Genomic DNA, 27,214 nt, shown 5'->3' with positions numbered 1-27,214 from the left:
AACAGTTATGCTAAGCCATAATTTGTAGTTTGCTTGATTTGGCTTAGTGAGATCTGCACAGCCATCCAAAGAAAACCATCATGTTTATATTAAGCCCTAATTTGAAATTATAGTGTGGTGTTGCTTTTCCCATCCTGGGTCCTGGGTTGCTGAACAAAGAAACCTGGCTTATTCCTGGGTTGGTTTCAAGCATCACTGAAAGCTTCCAGAGAGGAGCAGATAAAAAGCAGAAAATAAACTAGGAATGGATCAGACAAGCCCTGGTTCCTTTGTTCTGCAGGAGTAACTCTAGTTTCCTGAAAAATTGTGGCAACAGATTAGGTCTGTGTACAATATTTGAAGGTGGCAACGGTTTTATAGATATTTTAATGACTCTGTAAGTAGGAAACGGATGACTCAGTTTATGGACATAATTGATGTTTGCCATAACTTCAGTGGCTGTCTACAAGCTATCGTTCAGACTTCCAGTTAGCTGCCTTCAAACCAGAAGGGCTGACTAAAATCTTCACACAATTCTGCATCAAAAAGCAAGCGAAAGAGAACACTGGTCCTATTGCCAAGAGCATCACACCAGCCCAGTCAACAACCACCTAGCCATCACCTTCGCACAGCTCCACAGTAACGACAGTCCACCAGGAAGATGCAGCGCAAGGCTCGTGTGATCCGAAGGTGGGACGTCTGGCGCACCAACACCACAACCGCTTCTACCAACTGCAGGAGCAGGACACAGGTCTGCACGGGGAGGAGACATCAGGACGTTCCAGGTTTAGCCTTGGCAGAATGACATTGGGCCTTAACCCCTCTCCCCGAACCTTTGCCCAGACTGAAGAAGTTGCTTGGACAAGCAGTGAAACAAAAACATGGGAGGACAACCAGTGGCTTCCAGATGCTCCTGAACTACAACTTTCAGCACTGCCATTGGGGAGGGACGTTGGGATCTGAAGTGCCGCCTGGAGGACCATGGTTTTCCCACATCTGCCTCAAAGGGCACCTGGAGACCTCAGGTCGCACTTCCTTGCCCCTGTCTGTAGGTTGAGTCATGGCAATTGAATTTCTTTTTCGCTGAAACGTTTCACTGCTTGTCCAAGCAACTTCTTCAGTCTGGGCAAAGGTTCGGGGAGAGGGGTTAAGGAATCCATCCATGCCAAAGTGGAAAATCCTTCCCTCAATAGAGGCGGAGGCCTCAGACACAACCCGTCCCCCATTTTTCATGCTGCTCTTTCATCAGTCCCCAGGAAGATTAAGTCCACCAGGAAGGCCACTCTTAAGGATCCACTTGGGGATGAACAAAGGATCTAGGACTGAGACATCCCAAAGGCAATCCACACCTCCATGGCACAATCAACAGCCATTCAGGTGTAGGGACGATGCAGCCACCCTGGAAGACATATATGGGGCCCCATCACCAACCTTTGACCAGACTGAAGAAGCTGCTTGGACAAGCAGTGAAACGTTTCTACCAAAAGGAAAGAAATCCAGTCGCCATGACTCAACCTACAGACAATTTCACCTGAATGACTGAGAGTCTTCCTCGACTCCTTGCCCCCGTTTGTCAATTTATCCAAACATTTGCTAGAACAGAGCTCTGCTTACACCTGGATTGCTTCCTGACATTAACAGGAGATCATTCCATGAAAAGCAAGGCCCGGGAGAAATGAATATGAGGTGGCCTCCACTGAAAAAAAAATCTCTTCAATATTAAAAGGTAAAGTTGCAATCATGTGGAAGGGTGGCTTAAACAAAAAATATGGAACCCAGGAGACTGATTAACATCTGTTCTAAGGAGTTCTCCGACAACTCCTGCTGGTCGCAAGCAGATGGCGAACTCTGATCCCCTGAGCTGAAAGCCAAAAGATGATTATGAAGAAAACTTCCCCAACTGTCAAACCACACAGCTCAACTGCAACAGATAGATTCGGGCTTCAGGCCAGAGGAGCATCAAGATGGCCTTGAAGAAGATATGCAGCAACAGCTGGGAAAACACCAGCTGAGCCCAGGAAAACAAAAAGGTGTGAGAAAGAAACTCAGAACTGCCTCATCTTGTCTCTCTTGGTCTAAGGCAGAGGGAAGGAGAAACATTAGGCTCTCAAGACTCTGATATTATAGCCTCTGTCGATAAATTAAGTCTTAGTATTTCTTACGGTGTCTGTTTCCTGACTTGGCTTACGAGTACATACATAAGAACAAGAACAAACATAGTGGGATTTATCTATATATTATTAAAACTCTCGTGTCTGTTTGATGCTTTGTAACCTTTAACTGGGCAAAATGGTGCATCGTAGGGCAACCATTTTTGAACCAAGGTACCTCAAATGGGCTAACTTACAGAATGTGTCCAAAATCTGGGACCCACGACTCCCGTGGAATTTAATTTTGGCAATTTTATAAAACATTTTACGACATAAAAACTATCATAAAACATTTTATGACATAATACAAAATGTCAAAAACATTTCCTGTGGTCAGCTCCTGATGTTTGACCGTGCTATACAGTTCAGTATGAAGGGCATGGGCTATTTTCAAGGCAGATACATCTTTGAATATCTCCCTGAATTTCTGAAAAATTTTCCAGTACGTTAGAAGCTCTGCCATTGTTGAAGGCACTGAGGAATCTGGTAAGGAAATATCTCTGAAACAATGACGCAACGTGTCACAGGTTGTCTAGTTTCCAGGTAAAAATACGAGCCGGTTCTGGCCAGCCCAGACCAAGTAAGTGAGGGTTCACCTTGACCATGGTCCTTTTGTGCCGGATGTAGGTATGGCAGCCCAGCCATCTTAATTTCATGGAGAGCTCAAACACCACAACGGCCAATGCAAACAGCTCCAGGGTGGCATGGACCTGAAACCAGAAGGGGGAAGAGCAAGAGGTGAGCGTCCATGTTCCTTAGCTCATTCATAAAAACCAAGGAGCTTACATCACCAACCAAGACTGCATGCAGTCCTTGCAAAATGAGCAAGTCTTTCTGTGGATGCCCTGGTTCACCCATGAAGCCAGCCCCAAAGATGGTTTCCTGGATTGAAGTTTTCGGTGGTGCCAGGTCCTGATTGAGAGCACGTTTGATGCAGTCGTTAAGGCACCAGGCTAGAGACTGGGAGTTCTAGTTTTAGGCACGAAGCCGGCTGGGTGACCTTGGGCCAGTCCCTCTCTCTCAGCCCTAGGAAGGAGGCAATGGCAAACCACTTCTGAAAAACCTTGCCAAGAAAACTGCAGGGACCAGTCCAGGCAGTCTCCAGGAGTCAAGAGTAACTCAAAGGCAGTAAGACAGTTCAGTGTAGTGGTTAAAGGCACCAGGCTAGAATCCAGGTGACTGTGAGCTCTAATCCTGCCTTAGGAACAAAGCCAGCTGGGTGACCTTGGGCCAGTCGCTCTCTCTCAGCCCTAGGAAGGAGGCAATGGCAAACCACTTCTGAAAAACCTTGCCAAGAAAACTGCAGGGACTTGTCCAAGCAGTTGTCAGAAGGCAATGCTGACTCGAAGGCTCACACACAAAAAAAACTCCTGATTATTCCACAAACGACAGCAACACTAAAAAAAGTTAACCATTGTTTTGTTTTGTTTTTTACTCACACACGTCTTCAATTTCTTAGTTACGTTAAAGTAATTCCAAACAGACTACCTCTAGTTAGGCAAAATTCCTTTCTGAAAACAGTTCTTTCAATGTTTTTCTTTCTCCTTCAAGGTACACATTTACATTTCAGCCAGTTCAATTTTTTTAAACAGCTCCTGAGGAGGTTTTCTGTTCATCCTTATACTTTGCTAAAATTTTCAAAGCTTTGCCGATGCACTGTCATATTTATTCTTCCCTTTAAAAGGCAGGGTATTGAGTACACTTTTGAACTTAAACGGCATGTTTTTTCCTCAATGCAAGCATACTCTCTGTAACTATGCAAGTGTGTGGATGGATGGATGGAGTGATAGATGAATGGATGGATGGATGGAGTGATAGATTGATAGAGCAATCAATGGATGGATGGAGCAGGAGATGAATGGAGTCGTAGATAGAGCAATAGGTGGAATGATGGATGGATGGATGGATGGAGCGATAGATGGAGCAATGGATGGATGGAGCGATAGGTGGAGTGAAAGGTGGATGGAACAATGGGTGGATGGGTAGGTAGTGTCATAGATTGCTGGAAAGCGTGTGGCCCGAGAGATCAGAAAAATCACACACCAGGCATTTCTATAAAAATAAATGTATTTACAGAAAGCACAAAAAACATATTTTACAAGCTGTGCATTCACACGCGCTCAGAGAGGACGGGGAGGAACTGGGCTGCAAAGCTACAAAAGCAAAACTAAACAAGCCCAGGCAAGCTGCCCTCCCCCAGGCAATGCAGCTATTAACACCCAAACTGAGGACAATTAAGTTCGACCTCTTCACCCTGCTGATACTTAAGGAAGTACTCAATTACCATGGTAACCTAGTGGCTTGGTCCAGGCAAAAACAAAGAAATGCCAACAAGTAGGTAGGTAGAGATGGGGTAGGGGGCATACAAAAGAGAGGGGAAGAAGGGGAGAGAATTCAAGTGAACGACTGCAGCGAACATTTGCCCTTTGCTAACCTGCTTGAGCACAATGGGCCTCAAGTCTCCTAGCTGTCCCCCATTTATCTATCCGAACATGTTACACCCTGGTGAACAGAGCCCCCTTTCTAGATTCATACAATACATACAACTCCCACACTATTTGTCCCAGCAAATGCCGTAATTCACTCTATGCCCGAACGAGTGGTTGGATTTCCAAGACACCAACAACCCAATCGCGTTTCAGCCAAACCAAGCACGTGGTATGACGCCCTCAGCCAGCCCTCTTTCCTTCCCCAAGACGCCCTTCCCCGATCCGCTGGAAACGCAATTCTTTCCGTCTTGGGAGGGAGCCCCGTGTCTGTCTTGCACCCAGGTCCTCTCCACCCCGTTCTCCCTCCCCTTCCGAGGAACTACATACGTAAATGCCGAGGCGGAATATGGCAACTGCGGGGGCTTCGCAGAGGGACAGCATCAGCAGCAAGAGTGCCGTGGTGAGCTCCATGAGATAAAAGAGATGGTTGTGGACAAAGAGGTAGGAAGCAAGAGCTTTGGCATCCTTGGGATGAGTGACAAACTTATCGTTGTTCTCTCCTTCCTGGAACATTTGGGGGAGTGGGGAGAGAGAAAGAAAGCCCACATGTTTTACTTATTTATCTGTCATGTTATGGCACAGACTTCCAATAAAATGCTTGTAAAGGATTCCCTATTCCTCTTTTGTTTTTTTAAATAACTGTATTGAAATTTTCAAAAGAAAGATAAAAAAGAAACTAACAAGAACCAATATTTAGCATAAAGAGAAAAGCAAACAGAAGAAAGTGGGGAAAGAATGCAGGCAGTCCTCGCTTAACGACCACAATTGAGACTGGCATTTTGGTTGCTAAGCAAAGCGGTCATTAAGCAAATGCAACCCTATTTTATGACCTTTTTCTGGTGGTGGTGGAGTGAATCACCATGGGCGTTAAACAAACCATGTGGTCATTAAGTGAATCACGTGGTCCCCCATTGCTTTTGCTTGCCAGAAACTGGCTGGAAAGGTCGAAAAGGCGATCACGTGACCGTGGGACACTGTGATGGTCATAAATGTGAGCCAGTTGCCATGCGCCCAAATTGTGATCATGTGACTGTGGGGACTCTGCAACGGTTGTAAGTGTGAGGACCGGTCATAAGTCTGTTTTTTCAGCACCACTGTAAGTCTGAACCATCACTAAATGAATGGTTGTTAAGCGAGGACTACACGTAGGGCTAAAAGTGCAGAAAAAATAAAATACCAAAAAGAAATTATCAAGAAATGACTTCCGATCTTCAAGTAAAAATGTAAATTAACCTCTTACTCTATGGTTACACCATTACTTACACTTTTTCTATAATCGGTTTTTCTTTTTTCTAAGCATCAAATCCATACATCATAATTTCATTTTTTCTCCTGTTTCTCGCAAAAAGTCAATAAGGGGATTCCATCAGTATTTAAACTCAGATAATGCCTTATCTCTAATTAAAGCTGTCAAGTTAGCCACCTCAGCAAATTCCATCATCTTTACCATCCGTTCTTCCACTGTGGGTCACGTCAAATCTTTCCACCTTTGTGCATATAATAATTGTGCTGCAGTTGTCATATACAAGAACGAAGTTCCCTGATTTTTTTCCCAACTGTCCCTATTCCTCCCACTGAAGAAACTAAACAAGATGCTGCAGCGGACAGCTTGATAAAGCAGGAAAGGCAGTGGAATAAGAGTTGGGTCTAGGTCCACCCACTGGAAGCTGAGCAGGTGACTCCGGGCCAGTCACTTACCTTTTAGTCCAAACTACTGTGGGGAAAAAACTAAGAGAAGGGATCCATGCTGCTTAGAGAGACTGGGAGAGACTGGGTTTCTGGCTGATCAGAGCTTGTGGCAGTTCAGCCCCCAATCTCCCTCACCGCTAGGTCCAGCTGCTGGGAGGATGAGAGAGACTCAATGATGGTTGGATTCCCCCATGCCAACAAGGAGAAGCAACGGATTAATGACTCACTTCCCTCCATGGAGGTGACAAGGCCTGCCCCCAGGGTTCCATGAAGCCCCTCCTACAATCTTTATTACAATCTTCTACAGCTATGAAGGTCTCCCTTTACTTCTTCCTGTCTTCCCCAAGTTAGTGCTTATTCTTTAGACTTCCAAGCAGCCTGGCCAAAGCATCTAAGGGCCCTATACAGTAACAGTCTGCGGGAATGATCTTGGGAGACAGGAGGAAGAGTCGCAGATTGGACCACCACCATGGACCACCATGTCAAAGATATCTCAGTCCACCAAAGGAGGGAGGGTTTGGGAAACTTCAGAAAGGACCCTCCCTAGTTTTCCAGAGTAAAAGGAGAGAAATACTTGCAGTCTTTCAAGATCGGTTAGCCCTTCAAGGTAGTCCAGACAAGAAGCTCAATGATGAATCCTCGCTCTGTCTTTATTGTAACCGAATCTTGCAAGGCTGAAAGTCCCTTCTGAAACGCTTCCCACATCATCTCTCCTTCTGTGGGCTGAGACATCTTTGACAGGCCAATGGTCCAGCCTGTGGCTCTTCCTCCTGACTGCTAAGGTCATTCCCACAGACCATTACAGACCCCCAAATTGTGGATACCTGGACCAGGAGCCTCTGGCATAGCATGCTTTTGATTGCTTGTGACATTTAGTTTCTCATTCCATACCAACCTCCTCCAACCTGGGTAGTCTCAGAGGTATGGGCTTTGACTCCCAGAATTCTTAGCAATGGTTCTTCAGGCTGGGGAATTCTGGGACCCCACCCATCCTCCCATTTTCCTTCCCTTATTTTTTTCCAAGGCATAAGACAAAGACCATGGCCCACCTGTAAGTAGATTGCAGCCTCCTGATAATTCATTTCCCAGTTTTGCCTTCCATGATTCCACTGAGGGTAGCTATCTCCAGTCGCCGGGCTGGACAGATCATGGACCCCATCATAGTTGCCTCCATCTTGGTTGAAAGCAGGGAGAAAAGATTGCAAACTCTAGGCAAGTACATTTTCTGCCTGTTCATTCCTAAGACATACCCTTCCCAAGCAAGACAGGACACCGTTATGTTAAAATGGTGATGGATGTGATTGAAAGAGTTGTCCTCTAAAGAATGTCAAGTTTCTAGAGCTCATGAAGAAAGGTGAGGTCATCCAGGTAGAGTGTGCTGAATGCTCAGAAACCCAATTTTTGGGGTGTGTGTGTGTGTGCTTATGGTGCATACAGCAAAGTGTACATTCCACAGGCAAAAATAAAAAATAAAGAATGTTAAAAATTGCAGAATTAGGGTTTGTTTCTAAAGAGTTCTTAAAAACTTTAGATTAGATTTTTTTTAACCTGCCTTTATTATTATTACAGTAATCATTATTAAAATGATACCTTAAGATACTTTGTTCTTAAAGTATCATTTTAAACTCAAGACATTTGTTGTGTTTACTTTTTTAAAAAACAAATATGATTTCACCTTGGTCTTGACGGAATGGTTGGCTTAATACATTTATAAACCACCTAAGGCTCAGCGTAGGGTAAGAATTCAGACAAAGCCAAAGAAATTAATGATGGCTCAGAACAAGAACAGGCTGCTGTTGCTGGCTGGCACTAAGGAATGGGAACCTCAGTTTAGTGATAAGGACACACGGACCACGTTGAAGCAAGCGAAGACCACATCGCATCTGCAGCCACACCGTGCATATGGAGAAATCTGAGATTTTCTTCAGAAATCCTGTCTTTTTCTTATAGCAAACCTGCTCCTTTTACGCTCCCGTTTGAACGCACCCCCCACCTCCCAACGGGGGGGAAGCCCATTTCAGCAACCCTGGTCAGAGAACTCTCCCAGGCCTTATGAACGAAGCTGAACTGCGCACACAGCCACACGGCTGCGAGAGGCACACCCTTGGTGTGCAAAGAGGTCCGAGACCATTTGCGCTTGCAAAGATGTCCAAAACCCTTTGCGTTCCCCCCAACCTCAATTTGCTGGTTGGCAAAGAACGAGAACGCAACCAAGATGCGCACCATCGTTCGGCCGGTTGCTTTGGGAACAGGTGGAAATTGCGCATGGCCTCCTAAGCGAGTTCAAAAGCCCTGGAACGCGCTCAGCCTGCGCATCCGAAACAACAGGAAGTTTTCAGCGGCGTCTGGTGGCTCTGTGCTTGCAAGAGCTGACTCAGAAGCCAGCCGAACAAGGGCTGGAAACAAAAAACTGGGATTAGAATGCCACGGGCTCCCAGGGAACGTGATTTGGCAAGACTTTATTAGCATCCGCACCATCCGCGTCACCTCAAATTTTCTGCTCTTTGCTGATTTTTCTGGATGCCGGGAGAAGAGGGAGGTGGGGGCCGGCCAAATCTTTTTAGTCACCGATGGAACCAAAATGTGGGCTTGCTGAGCAAAATCACCTTTGCCAAACCAACGGCGGCGACAGAGGTGGTGCTACGATCTTCCTCCTGTGACTTTGATCGTGCCAGCTTTGCGGGGTAGACTAGATCAGGAAACCACCTCCACAAGATGAGAATTCCACTTTATTGAGACGGATTACAGGTAGCCCCCCTTTAGCAGCCACAACTGGGACCGGCAATTCAGTCGTTAAGCAAAGCAGCCGCTAAGTGAAACTGGGAGTGGCCCAAGGTCTCCCAGCTGGCATCGTGCCTAAGGCAGGACTAGAAATCAGGTCAGTTCAGCGCCTGAACAGCTAGACCAAGCTGGCTTTCAGGAATTCGCTACAGAGAGACCAAAGTGGGGGTCTAATTAAGAACGTAGATGTCTTCTTCCTGACTGAGTGGGGTGTTTTATGTGAACAGATGTAATGTGGCATTTTCTTACTTTCTTTGGGCCAAGTCTATTTTTTTCTGCCTCCGCGTTCTGATTCACCCCACGCTGCGGTTTGCTCAGCGAGCATCACTTCCAGAGGCCCAAGCTGAACAAAGGAGTCAATTTGGTTTTTAAAATCTACCCTTTGTTTCTACTCTTGCAACCCTACCGCATTGGAGTCATTGTCTCTCTCTTGGCATTGGTGACAAAGTCATGTTTTTCACAAGGCATCTCTGCCCCCCCCCCCCTTATTTATCCCAGAAAGCTCCAGCCCTGCTTTCTGCCAACAGATGGCATTGAGGGGCGGAACGGAAAATAAAAACTAGGCCTTTGGACACACCATTTGAAAGCATAACGAAAGGATTTGAAAATAGCGTTCTTGTGAACTGATCTTTCCTTCCCGAAGTTACGAGTACGTTTTCCTTCCAAGCTTAAGACTCGTTAGTGGATTTTCACATCACGCACTCCATCTTTTGGGGTTTTTACTTTTCTGCAACAAAGTGCAATGTTTACTTAAATGTATTTTCCCTTTTAAGCATTAAATAAATGTTGGAATGAGAGAGAGCATGGTGGAGTGGTTAAGGCATCAGGCTAGAAACTGGGAGACTGTGAGTTCTAGTCCCACCTTAGGCACGAAGCCAGCTGGGTGACCTTGGGCCAGTCACTTTCTCTCAGCCCTAGGAAGAAGGCAATAGCAAACCACTTCCGAAAAACCTTGCCAAGAAAACTGCAGGGACTTGTCCAGGCAGTCTCCGAGAATCGGACAGGACTGAATAGATTAAAAAAAAAAAGTTGGAATATAACCTGAGTCTGTGCTATCTGCAGAGCAGTGAAAATGCCTCCCCCCCAAAAAAATTACCCACTGTATAGCTGTTTCTAATTCATTTATCTTGGTGTTGGTTCTCAAATCCTGTTCTGAATATTGTGATGAATAAGGATGCCAAGAAGCAAGGAGCTTTTGACAAATCATGCATACTGACAGACTCCTGAAAACCACATTAATTTTTAGCTTAGAAGGAAGGAAATTGACCAGGGAGGAAAAATGCAGAACGCGACACTCAAGCCCAGTGAACAAAGTGTGGGCAGAGAAAAATCTGCTTTAAAATCGGTACACAATTTTAAAGATTTTTTAAAGAAACCAACAATATATCTTAGCACTTGGGATACGGCAACCACCATTACTATTTGCAAAGAGATTTAGGACTGAAAAAAGGAAGATTGCACTGTTGCACTAGGGCACAACAAAACAATTCCAGCAAGTCAAACGAGACGCACAAGCTGGCCCACAAAAATTTATGCCAAGCTGTGCATTTCATAACCCAAGAAGGCTTGGTTAATAATCACTACCTCTAATGAACTAAAACACATTGACAGCAAGCATAACTCTTCCCCTAAGTTCAGTCTTTTTCAAACTTGGGAACTTTAAGATGTGTGGACTTCAACTCCCAGAATTCCCCAGCCAGCTATGCTTCTGGGAGTTGAAGTCCACACATCTTAAAGTTCCCAAGTTTGAAAAAGACTGCCTTATGTGCAGAGTAATTCCCGAAATTTCCTAGTCAGCATGGGTACTGCTGAGAATTCTGGGAACAGAAGCTCACCCTTGTGGAGGGCAGTCAGGTGGGGAAAGCCGTTTCCATTATTCAGCCAAGATATAGTGATGAATTCTTGCTGCATCCCACGGCTTAATGTCAGGGATTTTGGAGGACACAAAGGTGTCACTCCTCCACAGAGGCATTAAGGACAAACTACACTTCACTTCCCAGCACGCCCACACTCGTTGTATTTACATGCCTGCCTAAAGACATAAATCCGAACGTGGGCAGAAGGTGCCATTTTTCAAGCACACAAGAGTGGGGAATTAAACACAGCAAGCAGGGATACCCACTAGCAGTGCAGCGCTCTGAACTCTATCCCCAGAAAGGACTTTGGAACCACTCTGGAGTTGCCACAGCCTCAAAGGTGTGGCAGGCAGGTGCGAAATTCATGCCCCTGGCTTGGCCAATGAGAGAGGCTGCTGGTGCGTGAAGACGAGCCTTGGTGGCTCTCTCCCACACCCACCAGAAGGATGCTATTGAGAGAAAGGCCCTCCCCAAAAAAGGCTGAATCCATAATCCACGGCAAAGAGCCTTCCCTAACCAGCTGCCTTCCAGGCAGAGGGGGTCTCCAGTGCCAACCCTCTGCGAAAGGAAGGCCAACCCATTTGGAAAAGACATCAGGCCCAGGCAGCCGGTCTACCACACATTTCCACTGCTGCTCCCCAGACACGAATTGGGGTTTCTGCCGGAGCTGGGAAAGCCCAATTGTGCAGGGGAGGACCCACGACCCCCCCCCCAGAATGCACCCCCTTGCCAACATGCACCCAACTTAGCCCTCCCCACACCCTTTCCCCAGCCAGCTGGGGCTGCTAGGAGGTGGAGCCCGCCAGTCCCAGGTTCCCTCCCCCACCTCCACTTTCTAAGACCCCCCCTACCCCCTTTCCCTCTCTTTGGAGACCCACAGAGCCCCCCCACCACCACCCCAAAGACGCAACTGGCGCAGCGCTTGCAAAGCGCATCCCGGCCGGCCCGAGATGCAAAGAGGGAGCCGGAGGGGGAGGGAGCAAAGTTGGCTTACTTTCGTTGGGGACCCCCTCCGGCTCGGCCCTCCGGCTTCTGGTCTCCTCTAAGGTCAAGATGAGGGGCACGTCGTCCTCTTCGGGAATCCCAGCCATGGGAGGCCCGCACCGCTCTCCCCAACCGGCGGGGATGCTGCGCGGGGGAGGTGGGGGGGGGGGAGTTGCTACTTCCCTGCAAGCTGCTTGCTCAAAGCTGGAGCCCGTCTTGCAGATCTGCCGGCGTCCCCATGATCCTCGCCAACGCGTGTCGAAAAAGTCCCGGATCGTTTGCAAAATAAAATAATGAAAATAAGCAAGCAAGCGATTGCCCTGGGCGCGCGGCGAGGGAGCCTTTACTGGACGCGGCTGCAACCGCCTCGCGCGCTCCCTCTCGGGCCTCCGCAGCCCTTCCGACGACTTAGGAAGGGGAGAGTCCTGCGAGGAGGAGGAGGAGGAGGAAGCAGCAGAGGAAGCTGCCGCAGCAGCAGCAAAGCACGAGTCCAAAAGAGGCGGGGAAGGGGGAGCGCGTAAATAAAGCGACTGCGCGCCCCGGACGCTGCCTGCCTGCCTGCCTCCCTTTCTCTCCGCCCGCTTCCCTTTTCAGCCCAGCCTTCTAACCGTGGTTTGCATCATCGTGGCTTGCCAAGAAGCCCCCCCAGGGCTGCAGAGGAAATTGCAAAAGGAAAACTTTTTTTAAAAAAATGCGCTCCAGCTTCAGGATCCCCCTGACTTTGCAAAGGGCCGGGGGCGCCATGCTAAAAAAAAAGTGGGCGAAGCGGCTGGGTTGGACGTCGGGCTGGATTTTAAATGAACCTGGGTCGGACCGGGCGGCTCGCGTAAGACGTCCAGCGGGGAGATCCGCTTCCTCCCGTCCACCGGCTTGTGCAAAGCCCGCGGGTGACCTTGGCAGAGTTGGGGGCGATTCCGTTTATTTGGGGTTGACTCTGAAGGAAGCCATGCATGCACGCGCGCTCGCAATCCTGGAAGCATCATCCCTTTTTTTAATTTAAAAAAAATGACTTTAAAGGTTGCAATGCCCTGGCAATAAAACAGATTAAGTTCTCAACGAAAGGATTGCACGGATTGCACAGCCCACCCCCCGACCTGCAGCCTTGCAGATGGGTTGGACGACAACTTCCATCATCCCCAACCAGCATGACTGAGCGGGGAGGAGAGAAGGGTAGCCTATTTAATGTCTCCACTCAGCACATCAGCAGCGTCCTATTGGTATCCGGAAGTTGTGGTTCTACTCCCTCTTTACCGCTTGCTCTAGAGCCTTTCGGAGTGCGCGTGCGCTGTTAGCCTGCCCTTTTCCCATGTCCTGCCCCGGAACACGCTACACCCCTACTAGAGTAGAGATAGGGAAACGTATGGTTGCCCCACAGTTCCGGTTCCACATCTATGTGCCGCCATTTGAGTGGCCAGAATTAGACCTATACATAAAGGATAAGCATTCTTTTGCCTATTTGCGTCAATAGCTTGTTCATAAGCCGGTAAAAAAACAAACAGAAAAGCTTAAAGTAAATATTACGTCTAACTTAGGGCACTTGTTCTCCTGCCGGCACCATGTAGAAAGAAAAACGTAACGTTTCCATCGTAGAGGTTATTGAGATACAGCGACGCCATTCAGCAGCTAACCGCCCCCCAAAAAGGCACGAAATCACAACGACTTCCAGGCGATAAGTTTCGCTCGCTTTCCGCTTTGCTTTTCCGTTTGATCTCTGTTAGGGTCAACTGACAACCCGAAGTGTAAGCCACCTTCTTTTGCTAATCTGACTCCCTTAAGCCGGCACGTGAGAAGAGGGCGGGGCAAGGCGCCGACCGAACGACCGACGACGCTCCCTTATTGGACGAGCCTTGGACAACGTAACATGCACGGTAGGAGCAACGAAGGCTTCGATTGGCTAGATGGAGCTCCGCCCCTTACGAGGCTGGTTAGCGTCTCGCGCGGGCCAGGGTTGCCTGGCAACAGGAGGCCTCGGCCTCAATTTCAGAAAGGGACGCGGTTGTCGTGGTGCTCGAGGCGTCGTTGGCGGTTGGTTCGGGTGACGCTGAAGCGCTCGGGTGGTGCTTCGCCTGCGCGGGCTGAAAGGAACGGGAAAACACCCCTCGTTAATGTGAATAATGCAATAATACATAATAATAGTAATATTATTAGTATAAGAGTATATTTATCTACCTACCTACCTACCTATCGCTTTTCTTCACCGCCCATCTTGTACAAACGACTCTGGGCGGTTTACAGGCGCATTAAAACAATAAATGAATTAAATATCATTAAAAGATACATTATAAAATAAAAATATACAAAATATAATAGTAGTAATAATAAAAATAAAAAGATAGTGTAATACAATGATATTGTATAATAATAAAATACGTCATACATTATAATAAAACAATATAAAATGATTATTTTATATCGTTTTATTATATATTACATTATATTTTATTAGTGTACATTATATTATTAGATTATTTTACTATTATATTTTATTTATATTTTATTTTATTATACTGTTATTATATATTATATCATATTATTATGTGCCATCAAATCATTGTTGACTTAACCACATAGATTTTCTCCATGAATTATACTATTAATTACTGATAATTAACAATTATTGATAATTAATAATTATTAATAATCTGCTTGCCTGCAGCAACTGCCAACTCAGATGTTTTAAAGTATTATAATACTCCTTCCTAAATTCTGTTCCAGTGTTCCCCACCCTGCTGCCCTCCAGATCCCTTGGACTACAACTTCCATCCCCCCCCCAGCAAGCTTCCCCACACATACACCTGGGAAGGATGGGAGTTATAGCCTGACTTGCCCAGAGAACCCCAGAAAGGACGTGGTGGGGGGTTGTTTGGAAAGCTGGTTTCACTCCCACCCCATGTTGAGCCAGTATCTCGGACTACAGATCTCATAATCCTCCCTCACCACGGTCCAGAATTATAGACGCTGTTGCTGGACATGTCCGCAGAGCGCCTTGGGACATAACTCCCATGATCCCCAACAACCCCACTTAAAGATAAGAGACCTGCAGTCCCATGTGCCTGAGCTCCTGGCTGCCTCCTCTGCAGGATTTCGGAGGTTCTGTATGGTCTCCAATAAACTATGGCTTTGTGTAGTGTGTGTACCCTGCCAGTACCCTGTTGCCCTATTTAAAATTTAATAATAATAAATAAATACCTTGGGTCACCGGAGAAGAATCATTGGCCTGTCTCATGGCCATTCAAGCATTATTATTATTATTATTATCATCAAAATTTCTATGCCACCCAATTCTCAGCAGCTTTGGGTGGTTATGCCCATAGGCTCTTTTAAGCTTCCAAACTACTTTCTAGGCCTATTTCCATTTGATTAATTCCATTTCCTTTCACTGTCAACCCTCCAAGGTAGACCGAACTTGGAAATCAAAGACCCACAAGCTAATGCAGCTTTTATTATAAGGTTACGGTAACAGAATCTTGCAAGTCTGAATGGGCTTCCCTGCTCCCTCCCTTTATCTTCATGAGAACTGGGGAGGGGCTTGCCTGAGTCGCTTTCTCAGATTACATCTCTGCCCCAGACTGATTTCTTTTAGCTGACCGTCCTATTGAGGCTCTCCCTCCTGTCCCTCAAGGTCATTCCTTCTTCCCATTACCCTGTCCTACCCACAGAATCCCACCCATCAGAAGCGCTAAAGCATCTGAGCCCATCATTCGGAAAAATCAAAAGCCGCCTTCCCGTCTGAAGGCTCTCCAGCAGAAAACATGACGACCGAATTGCTCTCTCCGTCCTACGAGCGAATCGATCCAAGCCACTCCAGAAGGCAGACCCTCCGGGTGCCCTTAAGGATCTTCGATCCTGGTCGGTCGAAACTGACCACTGTGGAGACAAAGAGGATCATAACTGTCTTGGATGAGACCATCTTTAAGGTGGAGCTGGTCAGCGTCTTCTCCCACGTCACTGAGCACCTTGATGAGCTGAGCACCGTGTTAGGTCCTGACCTTACAGGAGCCTTCAGGGAACATCTCCGACTCTCCAACATTCTAGAAGCAACATTCTCTCACATGAAGGAAGAAGATGTTCTATACATGGGCGCCAGTAAAGGAACCTTTTTTGGCACCGGCACCGACGGTCATCTCGCTTTGCAAATCCAAGGTCTCAAAAGTTCTGTCCGAAACATCGTACGCCTGCTTTACGCCAATACGATCGCTTGTCAAACCCTGAGAGACCTTGCTCATACCAGGGACCCCGTTGTCAGCAAATTCATCAAAGGTATTTCCAAGCTGAGGGAGTTCCTCTTTGAACAACTCCTCACCACCCCCATAGAAGAAAAAGAAAAAAAACGGTTTCTGCATGAGACCTCTCAGAGGGAAAAGAAAAACACAGAGACTGTGGCATCTCTGGAAGATGAATTGACTGCAGCCATCCAGAACAGGGATGAGGAGGTATGTGGTAGAGCCAAGGGGCGGAAGCTGACCTGGGTACGCTCGGCCAGTCAAAAAAAGTATTTTTTTTATCTGTTCAGTTGTGTCCGATTCTCGGAGACTGCCTGGACAAGTCCCTGCAGTTTTCTTGGCAAGGTTTTTCAGAAGTGGTTTGCCATTGCCTCCTTCCTAGGGCTGAGAGAGAGGGACTGGCCCAAGGTCCCCCAGACGGCTTTCATGCCTAAGGCGGGACTAGAACTTACCATCTCCTGGTTTCTAGCCTGGCACCTTAACCACGACACCAAACGTGCTCTCATGAGACCCAATTAATTGCTAAAATGAGCTGGGTTTTGTTTCCCTAGAAGGCAGGGTGATAGGCAGGAAAAAGAATGGGCATAGATTTAATTCTCTTTGTTTGCAGAAATGCTAAAGAGCTGCCTTCCCTCATTTGGCAGGTTTGGGATAGACACCCTTCCACACTGAAGCTGGCGTGAGATGATCCGCCTACTCGCAAGGAATGTTTTCTTCTACTCAAGTTTTCTGTCCTCCCCATTCTGGGGTGATTTTGATCAGGGTGGGCAACCTTTAGGTCGCAGCCTTAGGGGCACACTACCACTTTTGGGGAGAGGTGGGTGGAACTATAAGATGAATGGGTGGGATCAGGCCTTCTTGAAGGGACTCCCTATATTTGAGCAGCAGGCAGTTTCCATCGGGACCATCTGTGTAGGCAGCGTTGTGCAATGCTTGGCTCTGAAAATGCCCCAAGCTTCACTGGCAGGTAGCCAGCTGCTTCAATGAATTGTACACTTTAAATTCCGTTAAATGGTTGTGATAGATGGGGGCTTAATCAGTAATTTAATGCCTGGCACTACTCAAGAGCCGATGCTTGCTTTCACTTAATGGTAGCGCCAGCCCCGATGTTAAGCACATTTTAGAGTTTTTGCTACAGTCTTTATGTGCTTTTCTCCATAAAAGACATCCAGGACCTAATAATAATGATTGTGAGTATAGGAAGTGTAACAGGACACTTCAACAAATGAGTTTCATTCAGCTTCAACTGCTGCGGCCAATTTCTACTCCACATATCCTCAACGGTGTTATCCCAAGAATAGCTTGGACCCACCCATCCAAACTCTCTGTGCTTGAGAGTTCGATCACAAAGCCTCCAAGCTGACCGAGCAGACTTTTTTTCTCTTTCTTCCAGATTTCCAAGAAGAACACCACCATCAAAGACCTGAAAAGTCACTTGCACAATCTGGCCAAGTTCTCCGAAAACCAAATCCAGCGCACCAGAACGGAAGCAGAGAAGCAGCACAAGGGAGAGATGCGCAGTTCTCAGGCAAAATGCACCAAGTTACAACAGGAGCTGCATCAGCTACGGGCCCAGTTCAACGCCCTGGTTGCTGAGAATCGGGAATCGGAACTTAACCTTCGGAAGGTAAATCACCGGTAGAGGCTGAGCAGAGAAATCCCCACAGCATGCTGGGGAGTACCCTACAAGGCACAATGAACAGGCAATACATTATATACAACACTTAATTCAGATTTATTTTCAAGAGCATCTATTGTTCTGAAGTTCAGGGACTCAGCATCTTCCTTGATTTTGCTCCTTGCTTAGAGCCATAACTTCAGAGTATATTGTTGACTATTTAGAGATCAAGGTAAGCAATAAGCTAATTTAGCATTAGCAATTTAGCCCAGAGCTAAAGACACAGAACCTTTCCTGGGATACAGACATAGAGTTCAGTTGTCCAAATAAACCTTTAGGTTTCAGCTCATTTCAAACACATGGCCAAGTTCACACAACACATTAAGATTAAAATGTGGTTGGCTGGCTTATGTCTCAGTATGTTTCAGGAAGCAAATCCTTGTCGTTAGTTTGCAGTTCAGTGGCAGCGTTTGCCGGACAAGGCCCCCCATCCAGTTAAAGTGTGCAAACCAGATCAGGGTGTTGTATGCAACCAACTACCTGGATTCATTCAATAAACCATAGTTTAGCATATTGTGTGAATAGCCTATATGTTATCTTCCTAGTGATGGGCAAAGAAGGAGTGATTCCATTATCAGGTTACACATTCAGCCTTGTAATCCAAGATTGATTTCTTTATATCCCAGATCAAATAGTGCACTTTTGCATTTGCACACCTATTCATTAAGTCCAGACTGTATTTTTTTTAACAAACCGATTCTCTAGGGGAAGCGTTTGCAAGTGCAGAACCCCATCAGTCTATTCAGCAGTTGAAGCCGTTACTGAAATTTGACTGATCGCTTCTTGAGGCCAGATCTGACATGGAGGACATAAAGTGTCCATCATTCTTTTATATACATGAACCAGTTATCCCAGAAAATAAAGAACCTTGGCACTTGGCTATGTGGCTAAAGTGCCCTACGGGTGGGTTCCAGTCAGAGACACATAACAGACTCACGTAACAAATTCAGGACATCCTAAAACAGGCAAGGACTGCCACTGGTTACCACACCCTGACAAACTCTGAGCCTAAGTTAAGGTGACTGAGATGCTCTGGCAAATAATAATAACCTCTGCTGCCTAGCTGACAAATTTTACTCTGCTCTCATTTCCTTTAGAAGAAATACAAGGTGGAAATGGAGATAGAAAATTGGGTCCAAAAATACGATATGGAGATGATTGAAAAGCAGGTACCATATGAACTTCTTTTTTTCCTAGTGTGCCATCTTCCTCTTGAGCGATTGTTTGCAAAGATAAGCAGCCAGGTCTTCTAGGCCTTCAACGCAGGATGATTCTCCCTTACGGTTTTCCTGCCATTGAGATTATAACATTACAGGTAGTCCTCGCTTAATGACCACAATTGGGACCAGAATTTCAGTTGCTAAGCAAATCCAACCTGATTTTTACAACCTTTTTTGCAGCGGTTGTTAAGCGAATCATGTGGATCCCCATTGATTTTGCTTGCGAGAAGCTGGCTGGGAAAGTTGAAAATGGCAATCGCTTGACCGTGGGACACTGCAACGGTCGTAAATGCAAACTGGTTGCCAGGCGCCCAAATCGTGATCACGTGACCGTGGGAAAGCTGTGACCCTCTTTGGAGGACCAGTCATAAGTTGGTTTTTTCAGCATCGTCGTAAGACCGAACTGTCACTAAATGAATGGTTGTTAAGCAAGGACTACCTGTAGTGAGATTTCACCGTCCTCACACATTCATTGGAAAGGCTCAGCTGGCTGGACAGGGCAGTACAATTTGGTTAGCCAAACCTCATGAAGAAGCTACGTCAGCCCCAGTATTCTGCTGAGTTGTAGAGATGGACCACCATATGTTGGGGTAGCTTGAGCTCCCAAATCACCCAGCTGAGCAGTCAGAATTTTACTCCGGTATCAGGTACAAATATTTGGGAACCAAACCTATGTAGCGGAATGAGTCTTCCAGGGGGTTGGTTTGCACAGTGTTCAAACAGCCTCAACTGGGCTGGTTTACTGAATTGTGCAAATTCAATGTGGTATGGTTTTTAAACCGTGGTTTATGGTGCAGTGCAACGAGTCAGTCAGTCAAGCCCATCGTGGACTGTCAGTAACCCCATTTCAGTGCCAAGAAGACTGGGGGAAAACAGGATAGGCAAGTTCAGGTACGTAAAGGGAAACTACCGGGAGGATGAATTTTTTCCCACAGCCACAGAAATTAGGGCCAGAAATAATGAGTTGTGTTTGCATTAGTTTTTATCTTCCTTTAAAAAAATTTTTTTAATAAAAATTATATAAAAAGAAACTGCAGCTACCCAGAACTCATTAACCCTAAGAAGCATTTCCTTACAATAGTGGAGCCGTCTCCCTGCGGAGGGCCTGGTTCTTCAGCTCTGGAGGGTTTGAGAAGAGGTTGGACAGCCGCCTCTCGGGGACGGTGCTTGTGTCTTTCCTGCACCTTGCAGCAGGTTGGACTAGATGACCCTCGAGGTCCCTTCCCGCACCACAGTTCTCCAATTCTCTCCCCAGGAAGAGATTGAGGAGATCGAGGAGGTCTACGTGGTGGAGAAGCAGCAGCTGGCAGAGCTGCGGGAGAAATACACCCGGCTGGATGAGGAATACAGCCAGATTGTGGAGGAGAGGAGGATAAAGCAGGAGCACAGGGAGAAAGCTGACAAGGAGCTGGCCATCCTAGCCCGAGCCGCGACTCTTATCCAAGCCCTGTGGAAGGGCTACCTGGTGAGGTCACTCCTACGGAGCAAAAGGAAGAAGAAGGGCAAGGGGAAAAAGGGCATGGGCAGGAAGTGAGCTTTGGCCAATCCCTGTCCATCTATTCCGGTGGTAAGGCTACCCTGGGCAGCCTTGGAGAGAGATGGAGGCTTCCCGAGGGTGGCATCTTCTTTAATAAAGCTGATCGTTGAAAAAGATGGAGGTGCGTTAAAGCGGTATCATTTCTCCCCGCCTGAACTCTCTCTCGCCCTGAATAGAAAGTGGGGGGAGAGCTTCAAACTACAGATTTGTTTCTCGACCGATATGCTCCTCTTTGATCCAGCGCATTCAGCGTTTTATCCTCCAAATTTCATCCCCCCTGCGCAAGAATATACACAAACGAAAGGCAGATTGAACACACCGGCCATGGAAATCAGCTTTCTGAGAACCTTAGGACTAAACTGAGCACGCTTTTGAGTTGATCAACAAGTGAGGGCAGAATTGGGGATGGCTGAAAAACAAACTGGCCTTCAACACACATTGGGTTTCTCACACCGTTGGTTGCAGCCATTTCTTCCAACTTGGTTTTGATTTCAGAAGTAAATTAGTCTGCAAGGTGTCTTCAAACAGCACACTGAAGGAGAGGCAGTAGCATTCCCTTGTTTTCAATTACCCCGCTTTCTAGCCAAACACACTGTACCCAGGTTTGGCATGGCCCTTCTTTAAGCTGACATCTTCCCAAATGTGGATTGAAATTTTGGAACCCGGGCTGGAGAGATTTCCATTAAGCTAAGGCAGTGTTTCTCAACTGTGGCAACTTGAAGACGTGTGGACTTCAACTCCCAGAATTCCCCAGCCAGCCATGCTGGCTGGGGAATTCTGGGAGTTGAAGTCCACACGTCTTCAAGTTGCCACGGTTGAGAAACACTGGGTTAAGGGGTGGGTTCTTACTTGATCCTGCTTGCATGGTGCTAAACCAGCCCAACTGATGCAAAATGGATCATCCACAAACCTCTTTCTCTCTCTTCTTGTCCAATCAGTGCTCAATTCCACCTGCTTTGCTAAGACCCTCCCCTGCTGTTCTTGATTCCTTATTGGATTCGATTCCTACGGGCAGAACGAACCGCTGGTACATGATTGTGCACCTGCCAGGATAACTTTAGAATTTTATACTTTATTGTTTCACACTTTGCTAGTGTCAGCTTGCTCTGCCTTTTTCGCCCTTCCCCATGGGCAGGGGAGATGCCGTATGTTGAAATGGAAGACGAGAAAATCTCCCTCCGCTTAGAAAAGAATCCTTTTCCCACCCACTTTCCCAGAAATGCAGAAGAAGAAAAAATAGTTTTTTTAGTATCTAGATCAGCCTTTCTCAACCTTTTGACCCTGGAGGAACCCTTGAGATATTTTCCAGGCCTCGGGGAACCCCTGCCCATTCAGGCTCAAATGTAGGCCAGAAATGACAAAATTATTATATCGGTTTCATGGGTAGGCCTGTCTACATGCCTAAATAGTGTTCTTAAACTGAAAATAAAGAAGGAAACTTACCTCTCTAATGTGCCTGAATTTGAAATATTTTTTTTAATAAATCGTGATCTCCCAGGGAACCCCTAGGGACCTCTTGTGGAACCCGAGGGTGCCACGAAACCCTGGTGGAGAAACCCTGGTCTGGATTCACACTGCACGGCAAGCAAAACAGCAACAGAAAAGGCAGTTTGCTTGTTTATAATGGAATGTGTTATGTCAACTTGGCCAAGTTATTCACTAATGACAACGAAGCAAACCACAATGGCAGCCACAACACCTCCCTCAGTGCCAGGTAGTCTATTGGCCCCACCCGACTTTGCTTTAAGCACTACTTTAATTTTAAAGTACACAGGAAGCTAAGATACTGCAGAGCAAGCCATCAGGCTCAAGCATAACCTGTATTTACTGTAACTCTCTGAGTCTCATGCAGACATCATAAGCAACCTTAGAGAATAAAATGGAGGGCTCTGTGGATGACCACTTTGGTTTGGCCCACGATTCTCTACCCCGAAAAATAAAAAGAATCGTGGGAAGCCACTGGGGGTACGTGGGCACAACGGATTGGTTCACTTTCTAATAATGGGTGTTTTATGATTGTCGCAGAGGGTGTGACCCGCCCTGTTCTGTGAATATCCATAATGCCCAGAAAAATGGGGAGCTCCTGGTTTAAAGGTGCAAAAACGGACCATCTGGGCTCACTTAACCGGCCATGCAATCTCCACCCTCATTTTGCATGGTTTGTGCCCCACACAGGTTGCCCACATAGAGAAAGGTCGTTACAGTTCACTAGCCCATCATCAAAAGCCTCCAAAGAAATGTCAAGAAACCACCACCAGTGCTATTATTCTCTATACGTTCTCCTCATTTAGAGTAGTGTTTCTCAAACTTGGCCACTTTAAAATGGGTGGACTTCAACTCCCTGAATTCCCCAGCCAGCCATGCAGAATTCTGGGAGTTGAAGTCCACCCATCTGAAAGTAGCTAAGTTTGAAAAACACTGATTTAGAGAGTCCTCCATTCACAGGATTCATCTGACCGTTCTATTTCCAAGGGGGCTTTTCTTTACGGGAACTGCTCGCCCGGGCAGACAAACACGGAGTGGGAAGAGGGCCTGGAGCAGCAGTGGACGTGCGTTGATCCTGCTGTTTATTTGACCCTGCTGGATGAAATCGATCGGAAGCATTATACAGTCTGGTGAAGGACTGGGAGCGTGGTCTTCCCATGATCTGGGTGGCCGTGTCTGAATAGTTTGCAGGCTGCTTCCCCAAAGAGGTTTCTACTCTGCGGTTTGCTTCAAATCTGTCCTTCCCCTGAGAGGTGACCATCTTCGGATGGCGGAAAAGGGCCGGCAGGTCTCTTGGAGCTGAAGGCGGAGTCCAGAGCAAAGGGCGGAGCTTAGCCACATCTTCTCTCGCTGCCCAGGATGCTGTCCATTCTTGTCCTCCTGGTTTTGACCCGAACAGGGTCTCATCACAGTAGGACGGAGTGTGGCTTTTCAGCCTTCCGGAAGGAAAGAGACACAGACCGCATTCAGACAAGGAGCTTCCCCCATTTTTAGAGTTGGGGGAGTGCATTGACTCATCAACCAACCCAACAGGCTGAGTTGGTAAAACCATCGGAAAAAATGTCAAAACTAAGAGAGCTTCTCTTCTGAAAAAGCATTAGGTCGGTGTTTCTCAACCTTGGCGACATTAAGATACATGGCTTCAACTCCCAGAATTCCCCAGCCAGCATGGGAGTCTGGGAGTTGAAGTCCACATATCTTAAAGTCGCCAAGGTTGAGAAACACTGCATTGGTGTTCAATCAGCCGGGTGACACACATTGCATGAACCTGCCCTTTACTGCCAAGAGAACTAGAGGTCAGCGTCTTGGGACAACAAAGCAATCATTTTAAATAATACAGTTCAAAGTAAAAAAATAATAGCAAATGATTCATTAATTTATCTGAATGTAGAACACCTTCCCATAATGAGTATTTGGGGCAGCTCCTCATTAAAAGACTCTAATATTCTTCCTCTTCTGTGTGACTTCCACCCTAAAGCCAAAAACTGGTCCAAAACTCTTTCTAAGAGACACTCAGCAAATTTAATATACCCCCCTGCCCCCCCCAACTTCACATCAGCCAGAACAGAAACCACAGCCAGTACATAAGTACACAACATTCAGACATCAGGCTACTCAATATGGCTTGTTGGTAGCACAAGCTCAACTATTTTGGTTAGTAAACTATGGTTTGTGTTTTGGTCCACAAACCATGGTTAAACCTTAGCAGCAGGTGGGAACCCTTGCATCTGGAAGAAAGCAATTTCTCATATTCCTAAACTGAAAAGCTGGACATGCTGTTTTGAAACAAGGGAATTCCATAAGCCATGCACCCGAGATGCTCCCACTTCGGGGCACTGTGCATCTCGCCCCTGTTGCAAACAGATGGCACCCCAAATGCCCCCTACCTGTATTTGTTTCTCTTCCGTGGGGTGCTGGCTGGTGGGGGGGATTTCAAGGGACCGGCATCCACCCGTGTGGTCTCCGGACTCCACAGCAGGGGTCTCTGACCCCATGTTTTTCCATCCCTCCAGGGAGGCTCAAAATCCGGTCCGGCGGGCTGGTGTTTTCTGTGGCTGCTGAAGAGGGATTCGTCCACATAGGAAGGTGTGGCCTTGATCCTGTAGGCAATCCCTCTGCGTTGCAGCGGAGATCCCAGCCCTGCTGAGGCCTTCATGGATCCAGCCGAGGCAGGCAGAAGCTCTCATCCAGACGTGCCAACAACTGGAGTGCAACACAGATAAGGATGAACCACCATTTTCTGGGAATACCGCAATGGAAATCGCATTGGTTAATACAATTCTGTTCCGGCATGGGCAGAACTGACGGGGCTCACGCAACCTGCTGAACCAGGGTCAACAAAGCACACCTGTTGTGTTCGCACAGCGTAATAACCAATATCCTGTTTGGTAGCTGAGCATGACGGCCTGATCCACAAAAGAAAACGTTGGGTTTCCCCAAACGTTAGAACTAGGACAGAGAGGCAGAAGACTAGCAAAGCACATCCATGAACACCAACTAGCAGTCAGAAGACACGATGAAAACTCCTTAATCTCACAACACCCGGACAGACTCAACCACAGCATCAACTGGGAAACGGTGAGCATCCTAGACCAAGCTAAATCCAAAAACGCGAGGGAATTCCTGGAAGCTTGGCATTCAGACAACTCAGCCACCGATAGACACATAGAGATAGACCACATTTATACGCTGTTCAAAAGAGACAATAAAAAAAGCTAAGTAGGACACCAAAAGACCAGAACGCATCCTTTCCAGCAACACCCAGATAAGCAAGGATTAACACCAGACAAACAATCAAGCAGAAAACAAGACCCTAATCAAGGAACTGCCAAGGAGAAAACCGCACCCCACCAACACTGGCAGGGCGAGCTACGGTATATAAACAGAGAGCAAACCCCACGCTCCCCCGCACTGATGGTGTTACCTAGTTGGGTAATTAAACATCTGCAAGCCAACAGCCAAGCTCAGAGAGCACCAAGGACTCCACAGTTCAACCCTGAGCTACAGATCTTCTGTTCTATTGAAACATTAAAACTAGAACCCAACTCCATTCATCCTAGATTAAGTATCTAGTAAATCCCAACTGGACTCACTGGCCAATTTAATCACGGGTTTGTTGTGGATACACAGCCACCAAGCGCGCTCCCACAACCTGTTAAACCACAAGTCCAGACTGATAAACCACAATACTAGTTTCATACTCAAGTTATACTCTGGCTTGCCAATCCCCCTCCCCCACCGTGCTCCAAGATATCCGGAGAAATCTTTCTGGCTATTTAGCGGTGGTCTATTTTTGCAGCCCAGGCATGGCCACCCCCACTCATGGTTGGCTTCCTCGCTACAAATAAACCACAACCTGGCTTAAGTCGCCTTCCCTCCACAACTCCTCTCTCTTTCAGGCTAGCTGGGAATGATGGTTCTTTTTCTCCAGCAAAGCAACCTTGGCTGCCTGCGGCCAGAAGGCTACTCTTCTGCCGTCGAGGCTGGGCAGTGGCATGGCCCCTGGGGGAAGAGGCTGCTGGGGGGACGGGCTGGGGCTTCTGCCTCGCCTCGCCTCGGCCAGGGCTGACCCCCGAGCAAGCCGGCTGGTGCGCGCAAAGCTCGCCATCCCACGCCCCGCCGCTCGCAAGTCCGCGGGACCGGCGGCGGCTGAGACGCGCGGACGGCGCCTGGGAACGGACCGCAGCCCACCTGCGACGCCGCGCCTCCGCTCTTCCCCCCGCAGAGCAGCCGCGCAGCCCGGTCGGAGCGGGGTCCGCAGCCAGGCGGACGGAGCGCGCGCCCCCCGCCCGGCCCCGCCTCGGCTCTGCAGCCCCGAAACGGCGTCCCCACCCCGGCGCCCAAGAGACGTGGGGGGGCTGCGAGGCGCGGCGGCCTCCTCCCCGGTTCTCCTGCGCAGCGAGTGGCGCAGAAACCCTGGAGGTGGGACGGGCTCCCAAGCGGCTCCCCGCCCCACCCCGGCCGAGCCCGACGGCCCCTTTTGGGTGGCAGGAAGGGCGGGCAAGCTGGACAGAGGCAGGGACAGATGCACAGAGAGAGACATACATGCACGCACGCACGCACGCACACTGATGTGCCTATACACGCGCGCGCATATATGCACAAATATATACATATATACATATACAGAGAGAGATGTACATACGCTTATATATGCACAAATATGTGTATGGACAGATATATATGCACATATATGCCTAAATACACACACACACACACACACATATATAGTGTAGACTTTCACAACCTTCTGACCCTGGAGGAACCCTTGAAATATTTTCCAGGCCTGGGGGAACCCCTGCACGGTCAGGCTCAAATGGAGGCCACAAGCTACAAAATTATAATACTGGTTTCATGGGTAGGCCTGTACAGATGCATTAAAGTGTCCTTAAACTAAAAAGAAAGAATGAAACTTACCTCTTTCATGTGAAGTTGCCCGAATTGGAAATAATTCTTAAATAAATCGTGACCTCCGAGGGAACCCCCAGTGGCCTCTCGCGGAACCCGAGAGTGCGGCGGAACCCTGGTGGGGAAACCCTGATAGAGTGCATCTATTTATATCCAGCTATCTTATATGCATGCATGTGCCGCCCTTCGCAAGGCGGGTTGTGCGCCGATCAGCCCCTAAAACTGAACACTGAAA

General features: G+C 47.4%; 3 protein-coding genes across 4 annotated transcripts in view; 1 reads left to right on the top strand and 2 right to left on the bottom strand.

Moving 5' to 3' along the window:
* TPCN1 (two pore segment channel 1) overlaps positions 1-12,354 on the bottom strand; it is a 42,755-nt gene extending 30,401 nt beyond the window's left edge. For both annotated transcript variants that reach the window (XM_063315963.1, XM_063315964.1), the window contains exons 1-5: positions 11,939-12,354; positions 7,357-7,481; positions 4,946-5,122; positions 2,726-2,839; positions 602-732 (exon numbers count right to left, since the gene is read on the bottom strand). In XM_063315963.1, the coding sequence (XP_063172033.1) occupies positions 602-732; positions 2,726-2,839; positions 4,946-5,122; positions 7,357-7,481; positions 11,939-12,035 (644 nt within the window). In that variant the 5' untranslated portion in view covers positions 12,036-12,354. The remainder of the gene's footprint in view (positions 1-601; positions 733-2,725; positions 2,840-4,945; positions 5,123-7,356; positions 7,482-11,938) is intronic.
* A 3,241-nt stretch (positions 12,355-15,595) lies between these two features.
* On the top strand, positions 15,596-20,712 carry IQCD (IQ motif containing D). The gene is made up of 4 exons (XM_063315565.1): positions 15,596-16,361; positions 17,545-17,778; positions 18,927-18,998; positions 20,305-20,712. The coding sequence occupies exons 1-4, from the start codon at positions 15,681-15,683 to the stop codon at positions 20,581-20,583; spliced, it is 1,266 nt and encodes a 421-aa protein (XP_063171635.1). The 5' UTR covers positions 15,596-15,680; the 3' UTR covers positions 20,584-20,712.
* A 1,479-nt stretch (positions 20,713-22,191) lies between these two features.
* On the bottom strand, positions 22,192-26,422 carry RITA1 (RBPJ interacting and tubulin associated 1). The gene is made up of 3 exons (XM_063315574.1): positions 26,263-26,422; positions 24,459-24,774; positions 22,192-23,507 (listed from the first exon to the last, which is right to left on the bottom strand). The coding sequence occupies exons 2-3, from the start codon at positions 24,725-24,727 to the stop codon at positions 23,048-23,050; spliced, it is 729 nt and encodes a 242-aa protein (XP_063171644.1). The 5' UTR covers positions 24,728-24,774; positions 26,263-26,422; the 3' UTR covers positions 22,192-23,047.
* Between the last annotated feature and the right edge of the window lie 792 nt (positions 26,423-27,214).

This window comes from Candoia aspera, chromosome 15 (assembly GCF_035149785.1).
Source record: "Candoia aspera isolate rCanAsp1 chromosome 15, rCanAsp1.hap2, whole genome shotgun sequence".
Classification (NCBI taxonomy): domain Eukaryota; kingdom Metazoa; phylum Chordata; class Lepidosauria; order Squamata; family Boidae; genus Candoia; species Candoia aspera.
Note: the sequence above shows the minus strand (reverse complement) of the source record. Positions and strands in the feature narration are given on the sequence as shown.

What these genes read in the sequence shown, in the direction of transcription:
- RITA1 (XM_063315574.1), bottom strand. Translation starts at nt 24,727, where the DNA reads ATGAAGGCCTCAGCAGGGCTGGGATCTCCGCTGCAACGCAGAGGGATT. An exon ending in CGGAAGAGAAACAAATACAG is followed by an intron (nt 23,508 to 24,458) that starts GTAGGGGGCATT and finishes TCCTTCCGGAAG; the next exon opens with GCTGAAAAGCCACACTCCGT.
- IQCD (XM_063315565.1), top strand. Translation starts at nt 15,681, where the DNA reads ATGACGACCGAATTGCTCTCTCCGTCCTACGAGCGAATCGATCCAAGC. An exon ending in TCCAGAACAGGGATGAGGAG is followed by an intron (nt 16,362 to 17,544) that starts GTATGTGGTAGA and finishes TCTTTCTTCCAG; the next exon opens with ATTTCCAAGAAGAACACCAC. An exon ending in TGGAGATGATTGAAAAGCAG is followed by an intron (nt 18,999 to 20,304) that starts GTACCATATGAA and finishes TTCTCTCCCCAG; the next exon opens with GAAGAGATTGAGGAGATCGA.